Here is an 18,530-nt window from a genome sequence, read left to right as displayed (position 1 = left end):
AATGTGTGGACTACTTACCATTTATGATAAAAATAAAATGTGACTGGGATGGAGGTAGTATTAATTATTATATACATTGATTTAAAAATTAAAGTTTAATGTATTATTTTTTTATAATTTCAAATAAATGATTAAAAATAAATTAAATTTTGATTTTTATAAAATTAAATTTGTCAATAACAAATTTTTTAGGAATTAATCACACCAAGTGCATCAAACACATTAATAATCCAAACTTAACTATAGTAATAATAATCTAGACTAAACGAGAGTGACGTTCACATAATATATAACATTAACATTTTTTATAATCTCAATTTTAAAATGATTAATTTTTTTTTTAAAAAAAGTAATCCATCTATTCATAAAGCAATAACTTTATTTAGCTTAGTTTTATTTATTTATTTATTTATTATACTCCTCAAAATAATTATTACTACTTCCCTTCCTAATAATAAAGTAAGGGTTCGCATTCCATATTGAGATGTTAAGTGATACATTCTCTTTTAAAATATTAATACTTTAATCTCCTACTTCACTTTATTAACACATGTTTTAACCCACAATTAGATTATTGGTTGTGAAATTCTAAAGTGATAAAACTTGCTAAAACTTTTATTAGAATTAATTTGTATGATGTGTTCAAGTTGAAAACAACACATCAACTCAAATTTGTCCCTTGCAGCTGGTATGAAGTCGAATCATAGTAAATATGCTTATTATTTGCCTAAGTGAATCATTAAACTTTGTTTGACATTGATAGAGTTATATTGCTCAACCTTAGATGTAACATTAATTCGATTAACATATAGTTTGTTTAATAATTAATTAATCAGATTAACAAGTAACTAATTTTGAGTTTAGACTTGAGTAGGAATCAAGCCTAATCATGTATATTGCATATTTAGGTAATTAAAAATCTTGGTTCTTTGGTAGTTTTTAACTCTCTAAGTAAGATTAAAAAATCTTACCAACAACATTATTAGAAATATAAAGTTTAAACACATAATTAGTTACCAGTTCAACGGAAAGACAAATACTAACATGAATACTTTAAATATGATTAAATTTTAAACAACTACTATATCTTATTATTAATTTACATATCGATTATATAAAAGTTATAGGTCCTTTTTAGATCTTTTAATTAAGTGCACATTGCCTATTTTATAAAAAAAATTCAATAAAATTAAATGTAAAATACTTTGTACAAAAAATGATGAAAAACGAATTTCAAATGTAAAAACTGTCATTATAACAATAATAACATCACTAATTAAATATTGACAAATAATATTAATACCCCTATTAAAAAAATACTCCGGTCCACGAATAAGAGTCCCATTTTAGTCCGTCCATGAATAGGAGTCCCGGTTCATAAGTACCATAAATGGTAAAAACCCTTGCCGGAAAGAAATGGGACTCATATTCTGGACTGAGGGAGTATTTTCTTCTATACATAGGAGTACTATAAGATTTTTTTGACATTTTTGGTTCTTTGGTGTAATTCATTTATCTAAATAAATTCTTTTCAAAGTTGGCGTGTTCGTTGTTAGGGCTGGGCAAAAATACTGAAATACCGCCCTTATCGTACCGAAAAAATATCGAAAGTACCGGATTTTCGGTATACCACAATTTTCGGTAAGGTATGATACATTATCGATTTATTTCGGTGCGGTAAAGGTATGAATTTTCATATACTGAGGTATACCAGGGTATACCGAAAATACGGTATAAAATCAAATAAACTGAATTAGGAAAACTTGATATCTTTGAATCAATTAGTTTCAAACAAATATATGATTTTAGTTAAATATAAGTACTACTACGCATATTATATTCACAACCATTAAACCCTAATCTACCATCTTCCTCCTACAATCACATATTCACATTCACGCTACAAGAGAGCCTTACTCCTTTCGTTCTTCGGAGTTGGGACCTTCCATCATGGATCCTTCTTCACAACTCGCTATTGCCGACCCTTCCCGCTCTTGTCACTCAACGTCTCATATCTTTTCTTTTAAAGATTGTAGTTTATTTATTTAAATTTTTGTGTATTATGCATAAACTGTCCATAGTTGAGACTATTTTCTCTTCGTAGATATTAAGCTATTCTTCAATACATGGATTACATGAATATGAATCATAGCTGCGAATAAAAAGAGAGATATAAATTGTATTCAAAATAATAGTTGGCGCTACAATGGAAACATGGAGTAATTATTTTACTTTTTTCTTATTCCAACTTTTAGTGGTGACATTGGATTTATATTATATGTTCTGTGGATAATAAAATACGTTTCTTATTTGTATTTATTTCTATCAATACAAACATCTCATTATCATCCTATACAAATATCTCATTATCATTCTTTCTCTTATGCTAATATCAAGAATATAATAAATAGTAGAAAAAAATTCATTTATGAATGATACATGTATTTCATGTATCAAAAATTGCATCAGTAGGTCATATTGTTCATATTTCTCATCATTTAATGTAGGTAATTATTTTCTCATAGTTAAGTTTAGTTATCGATCATAGTTTAATTAAAACTTTATTGTTTGTTGTTATTTTATCAGGATGGAATTTGAATGTTCCTATCCGCTTTCAAATCCACCTGCTTCTGAACCACCAAAGACACTCGATAATTCAACAAATGATGATGGTATAAGTCGAAAGCGTGCAATAGAAGATTCGGTAGAAAAACCTCCTCTGTCTCCTAAAAGAGAAGGCGGAAGCCCATATTGAGATCACTTCGTAAAAGCAACAAGGAAATTGAGTAACGGCACGGCACAACAAATAGGGATATGCAACTATTGCAAAATCGAAATACCAGCTGTTAGTGGGAGTACTAGTAGATTGAAAAATCATTTAGTGAAGAGGTGTAAGAAGTGTCCACTTTTATCTTCTAATTGATGAACTTGAGCCAAGAAGATGAACGAAGGTCAGAGTTTCATCTTTACTAAATACGTATACATGTTAAAGCTCTTTTAACTAGTCATTTCTTAAATTGGATCTATGTAATTTTATTCGCTATAGTTAAAAATTGTGAATCATGATTTTAATGTTCATTTTAAAAAAAGAGTTGTGTCTATGTGGTTTGTTTATTATTTACGCATCCAAGTCTATTTAGATTGTGGCAAGTAGTATATATATGCATTCATATGGTTTATTGAGTTAATAATTTAGTTTACTGAAAATTGTTTAAAAATTCACAAATGCATGATTATGATGAGAAATTGAAGGACAATAGAGGCTGCAAGAAATGAAGGTGATATTAAGATACTATTACTTTATGTTCGTGATATGATATTAACATTGTGTGATTGCGTGAAGTTTAATTGTTGCATTTTTTTAAACATTATTTGAATATGTTTGAGTTTTATTAAATTGGATATTTTCTAAGTTTTTTGAAATATTATTTTCATTGTTTTTGTATTTAGAATTATCTGTAAAATAATGAGATTTTGGTATGTCATATCGTAGTCCGATATATCGTAAAACTCTGGTATACCGCAAAAGTACGGTATACCGAATTTAGGTATGACATACCGAAAATGAGGTATGATATCGATATTGAATTTCGTCATACTGAAAATAAGGTATACCAAAAAATTTTGTAAGGTAAATGTATGATTTTTTCTCATACTGAATTTTCGATAATGTATACGGTATGATGATTTCGGTAAGGTATATCGTACCTATCCATCCCTATTCGTTGTAAGGATCAATGTAGAAGATCTTTTCATAACTACATTAACTACCTTTCCCTTCTTCCAAATTCGGCAATTCCTCAATCCCTTCCTCAGCCTTGACGCCCAAATCATCGAAACGCAGCTATCAAATCGTAGAAAAAACCCACAATAATTCACACACTCAAGCCCCGAAATTCAATCGAAATTGTTCGTAAGAGTTTACTTTCATTAATAGATTTACATTTGTCCTGGCCCGCAGCAGTTGTTGACTTCCCCCACACTCTGATGAATCTTTCTCTCTAAGCATTGAATTCGTGGGGGCTCATTATTCTAGGGCTTTCTCTTGTACCAATTTGCCCAATTTCTCGTTTGTGGTTTTAGGGATTAACAACTCAACAATGCCCGTGTTAGGAAATGAGTAGCTGTTTGTTGCTCTTGTTTTGCTGCACAAGTTGTAGTAAATGGCCGATACCGATTCACCAACGTCGGAATTCGATTTACATCTCGAGGTTGGAGTTCGTTTTTTCTCTCCAAAATTTGGAATTCTAAGTGAAATTGTTCAGAATTTTTATTTAGTGTGTTTACATCAATGTTGTGTGTGATAATAAGTACTAACTGTTTATTAGATGTATGAAAGTATAATTTTTGGGATTGATTGCTTAAAATCAAATTTGAGCATTTTGTTTAGCAGTTATGACAGCTCCATCATGATATGCGAGTTCTTTGATGTATTGTAAAAGAACCTGCATAAATTACTGATTCTGACTTTAATATTTATTGTTTGTTCAACCATATGTGATGAAATTATCCAAACAGATGGACTCGTTACCTGGAAAGTCGTCGTTAGGGCTTGAAGGGCTACCTCTTTTCAGCTCTCGGCCTACTGGGAGAAAGATATCTTCAGCGGAGATAACTACAGAGAGCGGTATAGTTGGCCATGGATCAGAAAATTGTGGCTCTCAGTGTATCATACTAAGGAGCATATTTCGCAGTATTAAGATTGCTCTGTTTTCCAATAAATTGAACTTGCTTGTACCTTTTGGTCCTTCGGCGATATTAGTTGACAAAATTACAAAAAATCACGTGAGTTTCAGTTTTTTAGCTCAGTTGGTCTTTGTCAAGGTTCAGTTTTCTCTATTTGGGACTAATGCATTGAACTAACTCCAGGGATGGGTGTTCTTTTTAAGTTTAGTCGGCATCATTCCTCTGGCTGAACGTTTGGGCTGGGCTACAGAGTATGTATGCTATTTACATCTCATCTTAAAGATTTTCATACATCATGTGCTGGGCATTCTACTTTATTTGAATATATAAATGCATTTAAAAAAAATCATTCAGTGAGGTTTGATATTTGGAATAAGTGTGCCACAATGCACTTTTTATTGATATCAAACGATGAAACTACTGCTTATTCTTGCATACCTGAAGTAAATTTTTTGTGCTAACTCAATGTCTGTAAACATGATAGGGGTTATGTCTAGCTTGAATCATTGTATGGCTCATTATTTGATATGGTTTTGATTTGCTTTTCTTTTGGTGTAGGCAGCTAGCTTTCTTTACTGGACCAACAGGTTAGGTTCTGCTAATTCAATGTCTGTATTTACCATTTATGCCAGGATTTATTCCGTCTATCTGAAACATTATTCGTCAAAACTTGAATGCATTCATACATGCCCCATTTACTAAACTAACTTGCATCAACTTCTAAATTTAGGTCTACATAGGAAATTTTTTATGGCATCTCCCATTAACTTTCATGCACACATTATCTTCTCACTTTCAACACTCATCTATCATTTCTTGAAGCACATAGATAAATCCTTGTAAAGGAGATGCTTGCAGTTTTTTCCATCATATAAATAATGGCTATGGTTTATGCTTTTTGTGTATTTACTGTCTATGTATTTTGATATCTGCTTTATGATTCTGATTTCCACATGACACTTCACTCACATTTTTCTGAATTCTCAGTTGGCGGTCTTTTGAATGCTACATTTGGTAATGCAACGGAGATGATAATATCCATGCTTGCACTTCGAAATGGCATGATACGTGTTGTCCAGCAGTCATTGCTGGGATCTATCCTTTCTAATCTGTTATTGGTACTTGGATGTGCACTTTTTGGAGGTGGGCTTGCTCTTAGAAGGGAGCAAGTGTTCAACAAGGTTATATACCGAAATTTTCAACTATAAGTGGCCTAGTCCAGCTAAGGAAAATTTTAACACATAAATTTATTCAACTTTAGTCACTTTACACACAAACCGCGTAGGCCACTAATAGCGGGACGGATGGCATACCTTTTTTCAGATGTTATACATTAGTTGTGTGTTATTGGTTATCTAACTGCAAGGTTTTTTCATTTCCCCAATCACTTGTAGCCATCGGCAGCAATGAACTCGGGATTGCTCTTGATGGCAGTTATGGGTCTCTTATTTCCTGCAGTTTTACATTACACTCGCACTGAGTTACACTTTGGCAAGTCAGAGCTTGCCCTTTCAAGGTTTAGCAGTTGCATTATGCTGGTGGCATATGTAGCCTACATTTTTTTCCAGCTGACCAGCCAAAAGAATCTGTATATGCCTATAAATGAGGTAGATCTCTCCATCATTGTGGAAACACTGTGTATTGATGAAGATTATTGAACTATCTCTTAAAATTTTCCTGATTTATTTATATCTTAAATGTTAAAGCTCAGCTGGTCCCTCACGTTACGTACATTAATCTGTAGGCAGAAACTAGGCAAAGTTTTTGCTGTTGTAGCATTCCACATGATATTATTAAACAATAGTTAATGCAAATCACCAGGCAGCTTCATAATCATATATCTTGGTGTGTTTACTCGATGAATCATACTTCAGTGTCCGATTTTCTACTGTAATAAATGCTCATTAAACGTGTACAGTATATAAGAAGTTAAAGTTCTTTACTAGCAGTTTCATGAGATATTTTGCAAGTCATTTGCATTGCATTTCAGAATTTTCTATAGTAATCTTTTCCTGGTTAGCTTTATACATTGATCTCAATTCATATAAACCTAGGAGGAACGTCCTAATGGTGGGATCTCTGTTGACGAAGAAGTTCCAGATATATCAAAGTGGGAATCAATTGTGTGGTTATTTACGTTAACTTGCTTCATATCAGTCTTGTCCCAATATCTGGTTAATGCTATAGAGGTAACTACTCTATTTCTGGAACATCCCTATATCTTCAAAGTTTTGACTGGTAACGTCTAACGAACTGCTTCATTTAGGTTACTCTATTTTGTAATCTGTCAACGATATTGGTGGTAATGTGACATGGTATTTTCAGGGGGCATCTGTTGCGATGAACATCCCCGTTGCATTTATAAGTGTAATTCTGCTCCCAATTGTTGGGAATGCAGCAGAGCATGCGGGTGCTGTCATGTTTGCTGTCAAGGACAAGCTTGTAAGTGTTTGATTTTTCGTTCTCGACCCTGTGTAAAAATTTGGTTTCTCAAATTTCATAGTACTTGAGCAGGACATTTCTCTAGGAGTGGCAATTGGCTCATCAACACAAATATCAATGTTTGTGGTATGTTTTTACCACGTCAAAATGCTCGTTGATTTACAATAGTTGTTATTCGAGAATATGATATAAGCATTCTTCCTAGCATTTTTAGAAGAAACTTCTGATGTTTATTTCTCTACTAGTTTCAAGTTTCAATTACACATGCATATGTTTACAATCGTCTCCAGTTTTCGTGTATGGTTTAGAAACCTCGAAACTTCTATCCCTTCAATCTCTTGTTTGCCACTGCATATTCGTGCTTGTTCTTCCATTTATATATCGGATGGCGATTACACATTAAAAAAGATATTTTTTGGCGGTGCAATAACTATAGATCCCGTTCACCGTGGTTGTTGGCTGGATCATGGGGCTTCCGATGGACTTGAACTTCAAGCTATTTGAGACGGCTACTCTAATCATGACGGTTCTTGTAGTAGCCTTCATGCTACAGGTGAGATATTTAACTTGCTTTCTCGAAAGTAATCTCGTATTTCAACTCATTCATATAAATACATATATATGCAGGAAGGGACATCAAATTACTTCAAAGGGCTGATGCTTCTTCTATGCTATTTGATAGTCGCAGCGAGTTTCTTTGTACATATAGACGAAGATTCTTCGCGTAAGTTGTGGTTTCTTATCTGAAAACTTGAATATCCTCTCCTTTGTAACACATCTCTAACTTTCATTTTGCAGAGGAGGATCATCCTTAAGAGTTGTACAGAATAAAAGGAACAAGAACTATAAGAAGCATCTCCTCAAGTCTGTTGGAAAATTAAGGCCACAAATATAGATTCAAGATCTTCTAGAACTATACATGTGTATATATATAGTAGTATATATTATTTGTAAAGTTATCTTGTGAAAGAAGTTTAATAATGATGCTTGTTTCAAGATGTGTTTGATACATAGGAAAAGCCAAGAAAAGCCTTGTCTTATAGGTTTATTACTACATGTTTAAGAAAACTAAGACAAGCATTGTTTTACTTTTTTTAACTTCACTTCACAACCTTACCATAACTTGGTTGAAGTACGAAACTAAAAAGGTTTGTATTTTGCCAACATTACTTCCTCTCTTCATTTCTCTAGCATTGAACTTCACACCCTTTTTTCTTAGAATTTTTTTTGATATGTTCGAATTATGCAATATTATTCATTAATGACTATGAGTATATAAAATTTTAAATACAACATTTTTTTTGTATCTAGGTGCATCAACTATGAATTATAGACCTAAATTTATACTACATTCGTCCCACAAAATTAGTCGATTTATTCCTTTTCTGGTGTTCCTAAATGTATTCCAATTTTTTAAATTTGAATTGTCTTAATTAATTATCAATTATTATATTTGCTAAACTAGTGAATTATTTGTCAAGGAAAGTCGGTAGCTTATCTACATAAAACTAATCAGGGTGAAAATCATGACTGTCTTTTAAAGGTGTCCCCAAATATATTCCAATTTTTTAAAATTTGAATTGTCTTAATTAATTAGTATAATTGATAAACTAGTGAATTATTTGATAAGAAAAATCGGTAGCTTATCTACATAAAATAAAACTAACCAGGGTGAAAATCATGATCACTTCTTTTTCTTCTCTTTTTCTACATAAAACTAAATTGTCAAATGAAATGAAAAGAAAACGAATCAACGAGGGTGTAATAGCAAAATAAATTTCCAGGGAAATTCTCAATTGTACTAATTCAAGAAACTTGATGGTACTATCATGCCGTCAAAATCATGTACTAATATAAGAATTGATCAAACCATAATATAACCCTAAGCAAGCTTTTTCGTGCACAACTTATTAACATGCACAACTTTGATTGGACACACTACTATAACAATTATATTTCTAATAAAATTTTAATTTAACAGTAATTTGGAAAAAGAGAGTCATAGATATTAAATACATTGAAAAATCAACAATGATCATAGGCATTGGAAAAGCACCCGGGTGCATTTCCTGTGGTCTTATTCAACTTAGAAAAAATAATACTCCCTCCGTCCCTGAAAGTTTGTCCCATTTTTCTATTTCTGTTCGTCCTACAAAATTTGTCCCATTTCACTTTTTACCATTTTTGGTAGTGGACCTCATATTCCACTAACTCATTTCTACTTACATTTTTGGTAGTATATAAAAGTAGGACCCACATTCCACTAACTTTTTTAACTCACTTTTCATTACATTTCTTAAAACCATGCTGGGTCAAAGTGGGACAATATTTGTGGGACGGAGGAGTATACAATTTGGCAGTTTTGACCAGCTAATTCAAATATATAGTTGACAAACTCATAGTTTAGGATGTTTAGATGGGTGATTAACACATGTTGTTGAATCTTTTGAGGTATAAAGTATATGTTTCACCCACTTTTCAGCTATTTTTTAGAGTTAACAAGTTTGTCGGAGTTTTGATGCAAGAACAGGTCTAAAACGGGCAAAACGGAGCGAACGGGCTGACCACAGAATGTTCGCCCGACCGGGCGAATTTCATATAAAAAACGCCCGGTCGGGCGCAAGCCGAAGAAAACAGAAAGTTCGCCCGACCGGGCGTTTTTCATCCAACAAAACGCCCGACCGGGCGTTTGAAGCCTCATCGCGATTTACCCAGATCGCCCGACCGGGCATATTCCGACTTACAGATCGCCCGACCGGGCGATTTGTCGCTGTTGCCACCTTTGCCTCTTTCTTACTCCGGATATAAAAGGGTTCTCACTCATTTCCAAACCCTAACTCCCACACCACGAATCTTAGCAAGAAAGTAAGGTTTTGAGAGGATTTGAAGTCAAGGAGCTTCCCATTTCCAAGAGATTGGAGGAAGGAGACCCCCCACCATCAATTCCACCATAGGGAGTTCTAGTATCATTTCTATTATGTGTAGCTTTGTTTTCCTTGTTTTTGCTTTTATGTTAGCTTTGACTATGAGTAGCTAAGCTTTTAGTAGGGATTTGGTGAAGTTTGAATGGATTGTATGGATTGAATCTATGGTTGAATGCGTATCTATCTCTTTTGTTGGTTTTGTTGAACCTTGGTCTTTTAATATCTAATTGCTTAGCTACCAATTAGATAAATCTTGTACCTAATTGATGTTATTGAGAAATACAAGATTAGGATAGATGTGTAATCAACAACTCCGTGCATTATATGTAATCGAGAGATGCATAAGCTAGAGAGAGGGCTTGGGTCCGTTGTGCTTTGGAGTCAATCTCGAATTGTATGGACGAGACTCCTACACTAGAGATTGACCCACGTGTTAGATGCACCCGAGAGGGGGTCTAACCGATTATCCCGACTTTCCTAACCGCATTTGAGGCCCAATAGATGAGCATGACCCATAGATGAAATCCTTGATCCATTCTAACGGATCCATTTCCCTATACTTTCCCAATTTGTGTGAAAACCTATATTTGTTTGTTTGTTTTTCTTAGTTAATTGTCTTACTAGCTTATTTGTTCTTTGATCTTAGTTAAGAAAACCAAAAACCCCTTTTATTAGTCTAGATAGTGTTCAAAGTTACATCATAGTATTCAAACCGGCTTTTAGTCTCCGTGGATCGATAATTTAGCTTACCACGTGCTACTTAACTCGTACACTTGCGGGTGACGCTTTTGAATACTAAATTAGCACGAGTCAAGTTTTTGGCGCCGTTGCCGGGGACTAAATTTGCTTTTGTGTTTGATATTGTGAAAAGATAGAGAATACTAGTTTAGACATTTTACTTGCTTTAATTATTTAGTTTAGTTTTCTAGTTTAGCTCTATTTTGACTTTGTTTCCTCTCTTGTGTTGTGTAGGTTTTTATGCTCACGCGCTCAAGTCGTTTACCCCTTGAGCCGATTAATTTAGAGATAGAAGCCGCCAATAGAAGAAGAGGAGGACGAAGGAGAAGAGCAAGAGCTCAACATCAAGTTGAGCCAATGGAAAATCCACATGGGAACAATGAGGGAATTCCCCCTCCACCTCCACCTCTATTAAATCAAGACCAAATCATTCTCCAACTACAACAAGAAATGGCGGAGATGAGAAGGGAAAGAGAGGAGGAAAGGAGGCGAGAGGCTCCGGTTAGAGACGCATTTGGGAACGTCAATATCCCACATCCACCCTATGATACAAGGGTGAATGCCAACAATTTTGAGTTGAAGACAGGATTGATTCAATTTGTGGAGCAACGTGTTTTCTCGGGAAGGCCCACGGAGGATCCTAATAGGCACTTATCTAAATTCTTAGAGATTGCCAATACAACTAAGCTTAATGGGGTTCCCGACGATACAATCAAACTTAGGCTATTTCCATTCTCATTGTCGGGACATGCTAGAGATTGGTTTGATAACCTTGAGCCTGGCTCGGTTACAAGTTGGGACGACTTAGCCCAAAAGTTTTTGGATCGATTCTTCCCTCTAAGCTCCACTCTCAACCTCCAAGCAGAGATCTCCCACTTTAAAATGAAGGGCCAAGAGTCTATGTTCGAGGCTTGGGAGAGATTCAACGCCTTGCTAAAGAAATGCCCCAACCATGGGTTATCTCCGGGCCATCAAGTGAGCCTCTTCTACAATGGATGCTCGGAGTTTATCAAGAGTCAATTAGACTTTGGTTCGGGGGGTTCATTCTTGGACAAGGGGGTCGAGGAGTGCAAGAAGATGCTTCAAAGGCTTGCCTATACTAGCAAGGGTTGGAGCTCGGGCCGAGATAGTTCAATGCCGGTGGCTTCGGTTGTGGATTCGGATGCATTCAATCTTCTCAACCAACAAATGATGTTGTTGAATCAAAAGGTGGATGGCCTTAGTTTGGGAGTGGCACCTATGGGAGAGCCTTTACATACCGTGGAAGATGTCAATTATGTGCATCAAGGAGGGAATCAAAGGAACTTCTACAACTATCGCCCTAACAATGGGGGTGGTAATTACCAAGGCTATCGCTCACCCTTCAATGCACATCCAAACCTTTCTTATGGCAATCCAAACAATGCTATCCAACCACCTCCACCACCTCGTTTCCCTACACCTAGTGGGTCGACAAGTGGGGCCGCTAATGTGCCCACCAATTCTAAACCTTCAAGTGATGATGTCACCCATGAGCTTCTAAAAGCTCTAATGGAGAAGACCGATGGAATCATGACACAATCTACTAAGAGAATTGATAAGGTTGAGACGGCGGTAGTGGAGGTCACCACGAGAATGGGGGCTTTGGAGCATCAAATGAGTCAATTGCCCAAGCCGTGGGCCAACTTCATCAACCGGGGCAATTCCCAAGCAACACCATTCCTAACCCAAAGGATTGCAAGGCTATCAATTTGAGGAGTGGAACAAGCTATAAGAGCCCCCCTATGCCCGAAAAGGAAGCTATTGTGCAACCCGAAGAAGAAGAGACAATAGAAGTGGAGGCATCAACGAAGAGCCCACCAAAAGATCAAGCCGAGACAATAGTTCCTCCTAAGCCCACGGAAGTTAAACTTCCTGTCCCTCAAATGATGCAAAAGAAAAAGAAGGATGAACAATTTTCAAGATTTTTGGATATCTTTAGGAAGTTCAAATTAACATCCCTCTTGTTGAAGCACTTCAACAAATGCCAAGTTATGCAAAGTTCCTCAAGGATGTGGTATCACAAAAAAGGAAATGGGGGCACTATGAGACGGTCAACTTGACGGAGAGTTGCAGTGCAATTATTCAAAGGAAGTTGCCGGCCAAAATGCAAGATCCGGGAAGCTTCACTATTGAGTGCACTATTGGAAATTGCTTTGTGGGGAATGCCTTGTGCGATCTAGGGGCTAGCATTAATCTTATGCCATTGTCCTTCTTCAACAAGTTGAATATTGGTAAATTGAGATCGACTAGCATTACTTTGCAAATGGCGGATAGATCGGTGGCATATCCCTCGGGCATAGCAGAAGATATATTGGTGAGGGTGAATGAGTTCATATTCCCCGTTGACTTCGTGGTGTTGGACATGGAAGAGGATAGAATTGTACCTCTTATTTTGGGAAGACCGTTCCTTGCCACCGGGAAGGCCATGATCGATGTTTCAAAAGGGGAACTTACACTTCGCCTCAATGATGAGAGCGTGACATTGTCGATATATGAGGCCTTAAAGAGGCATGATGCGGAACCGGGAGGAAGCCTACAACATTGCAATGTTGTGACCGTGATGGATGAGTGTGTTGGAGGAGTGGCACCGACCTCTTACTTGGATGATCAATTAGAGAGATGCATTTCTCATTCCATGTATTCTTCTCATTCTTTTGATGTTTTGGATGCTAACCCCGAGTTGTTGGAATTTGTAGGTGCTTTGGACTCGGCTAAAGAAATCCCTAGATCACTTCGTCCACAATTTCTACCTCTTAGGAGTGGAAGTGAAGATAGCAATAAAGATGGGGAAAACAAGAAGCTTGAGTTGAAGCCACTTCCACTACACTTGCGATATGCCTTTCTTGGAGGGAATGACACTTTTCCGGTAATTGTATCATCTTCTCTCTCTAGTTTCGAGTTGGATAAATTGTTGAGAGTTCTTAGGAAGCATAAGAGAGCCATTGGGTGGTCCATATCGGACATTAAGGGAATAAGCCCAACCGTTTGCATGCATAGAATTCATTTAGACGAGGGGTATAAGCCTAAGGTACAAAACCAAAGGCGACTAAACCCTATTATGCAAGATGTGGTTAGAAAAGAAGTGTTGAAATGGTTAGATGCCGGTATGATATATGCTATATCCGACAGTGAGTGGGTGAGTCCTACTCAAGTGGTGTCTAAAAAGGGGGGCACCACTGTGGTGAAAGGGAAAAATGATGAGTTGATAGCTACTAGAGTGGTGTCCGGGTGGAGAGTTTGCATTGATTATCGCGCTTTAAATTTGGCCACTAGGAAAGATCACTTCCCCCTTCCATTTATTGATCAAATGTTGGATAGGTTAGCCGGACATGAGTATTATTGTTTTCTCGATGGTTATTCGGGATATAACCAAATTTTGATAGCTCCCGAGGATCAACATAAGACGGCTTTTGTGTGTCCTTATGGTGTCTATGCATTTAGGAGAATGTCTTTTGGGCTTTGTAATGCCCCGGCTACTTTTCAAAGATGTATGATGTCCATTTTTCATGATATGGTTGAGAATATTATGGAGGTTTTCATGGATGACTTCTCTGTTTTTGGTATGACATTTGATAGTTGCTTGGATAATCTAACCAAAGTTTTGCAGAGATGTGAGGAGACCAATCTAGTACTCAATTGGGAGAAATGTCATTTATGGTCCGTGATGGGATCGTGTTGGGACACAAAATTTCAGCCGGAGGACTTGAAGTGGATAGAGCCAAGATAGTTGCCATTGAGCAATTGCCACATCCTTGTAGTGAGAAGGCCGTGAGGAGCTTCCTAGGCCATGCGGGGTTCTATAGGCGTTTCATCAAAGATTTTTTCACATATTGCTAGACCCCTTTGCCATTTACTAGCTAAAGATGTAAAATTTGATTTCACTCTTGAATGTGCGCAGGCATTTGAGAAGCTCAAGGCGGCGTTGGTGAGTGCCCCAATCTTGATCTCCCCCGATTGGTCTCAACCTTTCGAGATCATGTGTGATGCAAGTGATGTGGCGGTAGGCTCGGCTTTGGGACAAAAGAGAGACAAGATATTCCGGGTGATATATTATGCTAGTAGGACATTGGATTCGGCTCAAGCTAACTACACCACTACCGAGAAGGAAATGCTTGCGGTGGTCTACTCTTTTGACAAGTTCCGCCCTTACCTTATTGGGGCCAAAACTATTGTCTTTACTGACCATGCCGCCATCCGCCATCTATTTGTTAAGCAAGATGCAAAACCAAGGCTTATAAGGTGGATCTTGCTCCTTCAAGAATTTGATTTGGAGATCCGAGATAGAAAAGGGTGTGAGAATGTGGTGGCGGATCATCTCTCAAGATTGGAGCATGCTAGTGAAGAGGAAAAAATTGAAGTTGGTCATCAATGAAGAATTCCCGGATGAGCATTTGTTTTATGTGGCCAAGGGTCAAGTGGCATGGTATGCCAATATTGTGAACTATCTTGTTGCTAAGGTGATTCCCGAAGGACTTGAGGACTATCAAAAGAAGAAGTTCTTCCACGACGTGAAGTTCTATTTTTGGGACGAGCCTTGTCTTTTTAGAAGATGTGCCGACATGGTGATTAGAAGATGTGTCCCTCAAGAGGAGTGGGAGTCCGTTATTATGCATTGCCACACCGCACCTAGTGGGGGGCATTTTGGAGCTAACCGGACTGCTATGAAAGTGCTCCAAAGTGGTCTATTTTGGCCAACCATCACCAAAGACTGCCAGGACTACGTGAGAAGATGCAACGAGTGCCAGAGAATGGGGGGTGTTTCTAAGAAGAAGGAGATGCCATTGACGACAATTGTTGAAGTCGAGTTGTTTGATGTGTGGGGCATTGACTTCATGGGGCCCTTTCCTCCATCTAGTGGGTTCCAATACATTCTACTAGCCGTTGACTATGTATCAAGGTGGGTGGAAGCCATTCCTACCCAAACTAATGATTCAAAGGTGGTGATTAAATTCGTTCAAAAGAACATATTCACGCGATTCGGCGCACCTCGGGCTATCATAAGTGATGGAGGGTCTCATTTTCGCAATAGGTGGCTAGAGGCGGTCTTAGCAAGGCATGGAGTGAAGCATCGGGTGACAACTCCTTATCATCCACAAGCTAATGGTCAAACCGAGTTGGCCAATAGAGAGATCAAACAAATATTGCAAAAGAGTGTCAATGCTAACCGTAGAGATTGGGCTCTCAAGCTTGACGATGCTCTATGGGCGTATAGGACGGCTTACAAGACGCCAATCGGGATGTCACCTTATCAATTGGTCTTTGGGAAATCATGCCATCTCCCGGTTGAATTGAAGCACTCATCATATTGGGCGGTGAGGCAAATGAACATGGGACTTCACCAAGGCCGGCAAGGAAAGGAAGCTTCACCTCAATTTACTTGATGAATTTAGGAATGAAGCTTATGCTAATTCCTCAATCTACAAGGAGAGGATGAAGACGTATCACGACAAGATGATTGAGAGGCGTGAATTCCACAAGGGGGATTGCCGTGTTGCTTTTCAACCACAAGTTGAGACTCTTTCCGGGCAAGCTAAAATCTAAGTGGTCGGGACCCTTCACTATCAAGGAGGTCATGAGCAATGGCACAATGGAGCTCAAAGGACCCGATGGAAGCACGTTCAAGGCAAATGGTCAAAATCTCAAGAGGTTCTTTACCAAGGAGCAACAAGACGAGGTCTTTGTGGTTGCCTTGATTGAGTAGTGGAGCTTGCAAAGCGTCGGGCAAATGACGTTAAACAATTGCGCTAGGGGGAGGCAACCCCTAGTAGGTAAAATTTATAGCTTTTGTGTTTTTGGTGTGTTTTTATTTTGTTCTTGTTTTTGGTGTTTTTTGTGTGTTTTAAGTGGAACAGGAGATAGGCTTTGATGGGTGAAAAGCGGACAAAAAAACTGGAGAAATGGCGAAATGGACTTGGAATCCAGAAAGTTTCGCCCGACCGGGCGTGTTGCAAGTGCAAATCGCCCGACCGGGCGTTTACAGAAATCGAGATTGTCCAGAAAGTTTGCCCGACCGGGCGTTTTGCAAAGTGCAAATCGCCCGATCGGGCGTTTCCAGAAAATCAAGATTGCCCGACCGGGCGATGTACAAAATACGAATCGCCCGACCGGGGCGTTGATGAAATCGGGATTGTCCAGAAAGTTCGCCCGACCGGGCGATTTTCCAATGTGCAAATCGCCCGACCGGGCGATTTCTTTGCGCGATTTAAAGACGCAAACCAGGTCAGTTTTACACTTTCAAAAACCCTACCCCCATTTCTCTCTCGTTCCTCTCTACTCTCTCTCGCCCCTCCACCTTCAAATCTTCCACTTACACTGATTTCACACACATACCATCCTCCCAATCCATCTAATCAAGGGTTGAACCGATTAATCGGTTGATTTACTCAAGAACAAGCAAAAAGGAGAGAAATCCGTTTTCTATCACTCTAAGCCCGAAAGGTATGATTTTTTTTCATTCTTCTCTTACTTATGTCGGTTGTTTAGATGATTATTGGTGAATCGAGGGTTGGAAACTAGCATGTCTTTCGTTTGTTTGGAGATTTCTTGACTAATTGCTAGTTAGAGGATGAATTTGGTTTGAATGGTTGCTTTGAGCATGAATTGTGCAATTTCCTTCATGGGTTTGTGGTTATTGAGTGTGGGGAACTAGCATGCTTTGATTTGTTGATGTCTACATAGATGCAATGTTAGATAAGTGATGCATGTTGGTGGAATGTTTGAGTTAAGCATGATTGAGGTTTATTGTTGTGGAAGAGACATTGTGTGACACAATGGGGGGTTGATTCTAGTCTCGATAAATGTATGAATGAGAAGTTCTTTTAGTATAGAGTATGTTGGGGGAGAGTGTCTACATTAATGCATCTTTGTGGTTTCTTGTCGAATTGATCTAATACTCTCAATTTTTTAGGTAGTGAACGATGGCGCCCAACCACTCTGGAGTTAATTTGAATGCCGAAGAGAAGAAGAAATGGGCCGAACTCTCACAACTACCCTACCGGGGCTTAGATATCCATGCCCTATCACAATCCGACGGTTGGGCATTGAGCAGTGCTTCAATGAGCTATGTGAAGAGGGGCAACTAAATGGGCTCTTCATGGCACAGAGGACCCCTCCTATCAGAGGCTACACTGGAGTTCTTGTCTACCCTTGAGGTAATCATGAACAGGAGGGAGATAGTTGCCATCAAGTTTCGTATGAGGAATGCTGAGTACACAGTGACGATGGCACAATTCAAGGAGATCTTTGGATTTTCAGGGGAGGTGTATAGAGAGCCGTTTAACTTCAGTCACAATGCGAATGACTTCTGGAAGGCCATCACTACCGTTGATGACAACTTCGCGAACAGGGCAAAGGGTTCTCTCATTAGGAACCCAGCCTTGCGCTTACTCAGAAGGCGTGTGTGTTACCCCTCGCTCGTCATGAGCATGGGAGTGTGCAGAGAGACGAGCTCTTCCTGTTATGGACTATTTTGCACAAGGAGGCTCCCTTGAATTTGGGCCACTTCATGATCAAACATCTTGAGAGGCTTCGAGAAGAAAACGGCACTCTGTGTCGGTGCGGTTGTGTCTATTGCACTCCATCTGGAGTGTGACGAGGGGCTTGGTCGCCGACATTGGTGACAACTTGATGGACTGGCTTTCTGAGAAGAACAAGGCTGGTCGGAGTGGACCAACGAGGGCAGATATTTTGATACAGAGGGCAGCAGATCATTACCCCCTC

The 18,530-nt window shown here is 38.1% G+C and overlaps 3 protein-coding genes, 1 long non-coding RNA gene and 1 other non-coding gene across 5 annotated transcripts; 4 read left to right on the top strand and 1 right to left on the bottom strand.

The window, feature by feature from the left end:
- Positions 1-3,773: 3,773 nt before the first annotated feature.
- On the top strand, positions 3,774-8,137 carry LOC121742622 (vacuolar cation/proton exchanger 3-like). The gene is made up of 12 exons (XM_042135820.1): positions 3,774-4,211; positions 4,519-4,785; positions 4,870-4,937; positions 5,245-5,273; positions 5,674-5,867; positions 6,081-6,293; positions 6,741-6,875; positions 7,012-7,128; positions 7,201-7,254; positions 7,565-7,681; positions 7,756-7,852; positions 7,927-8,137. Exons 1-12 carry the CDS (start codon positions 4,164-4,166, stop codon positions 7,941-7,943), a joined length of 1,356 nt encoding a protein of 451 aa, XP_041991754.1. The 5' UTR covers positions 3,774-4,163; the 3' UTR covers positions 7,944-8,137.
- Positions 8,138-9,769: 1,632 nt separating this feature from the next.
- LOC121810800 lies at positions 9,770-12,524 on the top strand. The gene is made up of 2 exons (XM_042211526.1): positions 9,770-10,091; positions 11,025-12,524. Exon 2 carries the CDS (start codon positions 11,031-11,033, stop codon positions 12,522-12,524), a length of 1,494 nt encoding a protein of 497 aa, XP_042067460.1. The 5' UTR covers positions 9,770-10,091; positions 11,025-11,030.
- Positions 11,643-11,749, bottom strand: LOC121742810. Its single transcript, XR_006038146.1, has one exon. It is a non-coding gene; the product is annotated as a small nucleolar RNA R71 (small nucleolar RNA).
- Positions 12,525-12,758: 234 nt separating the features above from the next.
- Positions 12,759-16,136, top strand: LOC121740790. Its single transcript, XM_042133420.1, has 2 exons — positions 12,759-13,677; positions 14,710-16,136. The coding sequence occupies exons 1-2, from the start codon at positions 12,793-12,795 to the stop codon at positions 15,181-15,183; spliced, it is 1,359 nt and encodes a 452-aa protein (XP_041989354.1). The 5' UTR covers positions 12,759-12,792; the 3' UTR covers positions 15,184-16,136.
- An 870-nt stretch (positions 16,137-17,006) lies between these two features.
- On the top strand, positions 17,007-17,810 carry LOC121741039. The gene is made up of 3 exons (XR_006037755.1): positions 17,007-17,030; positions 17,167-17,249; positions 17,719-17,810. It is a non-coding gene; the product is annotated as an uncharacterized LOC121741039 (long non-coding RNA).
- The last annotated feature ends 720 nt before the right edge of the window (positions 17,811-18,530 follow it).

Source organism: Salvia splendens, chromosome 7 (assembly GCF_004379255.2).
Source record: "Salvia splendens isolate huo1 chromosome 7, SspV2, whole genome shotgun sequence".
In the NCBI taxonomy this organism is placed as follows: domain Eukaryota; kingdom Viridiplantae; phylum Streptophyta; class Magnoliopsida; order Lamiales; family Lamiaceae; genus Salvia; species Salvia splendens.
The sequence above is the reverse complement of the archived record's forward strand: the minus strand, read 5'-3'. Positions and strand labels throughout refer to the sequence as shown.

Bases quoted from the DNA above. Each gene is read 5' to 3' on its own strand.
- LOC121810800 (XM_042211526.1), top strand. From the start codon at position 11,031: ATGCTCACGCGCTCAAGTCGTTTACCCCTTGAGCCGATTAATTTAGAG.
- LOC121742622 (XM_042135820.1), top strand. From the start codon at position 4,164: ATGGCCGATACCGATTCACCAACGTCGGAATTCGATTTACATCTCGAG. The intron at 4,938-5,244 runs GTATGTATGCTA...CTTTTGGTGTAG, and splicing joins CGTTTGGGCTGGGCTACAGA to GCAGCTAGCTTTCTTTACTG. The intron at 5,868-6,080 runs GTTATATACCGA...AATCACTTGTAG, and splicing joins GGGAGCAAGTGTTCAACAAG to CCATCGGCAGCAATGAACTC.
- LOC121740790 (XM_042133420.1), top strand. From the start codon at position 12,793: ATGCCAAGTTATGCAAAGTTCCTCAAGGATGTGGTATCACAAAAAAGG. The intron at 13,678-14,709 runs GTAATTGTATCA...GAATGTGCGCAG, and splicing joins GAGGGAATGACACTTTTCCG to GCATTTGAGAAGCTCAAGGC.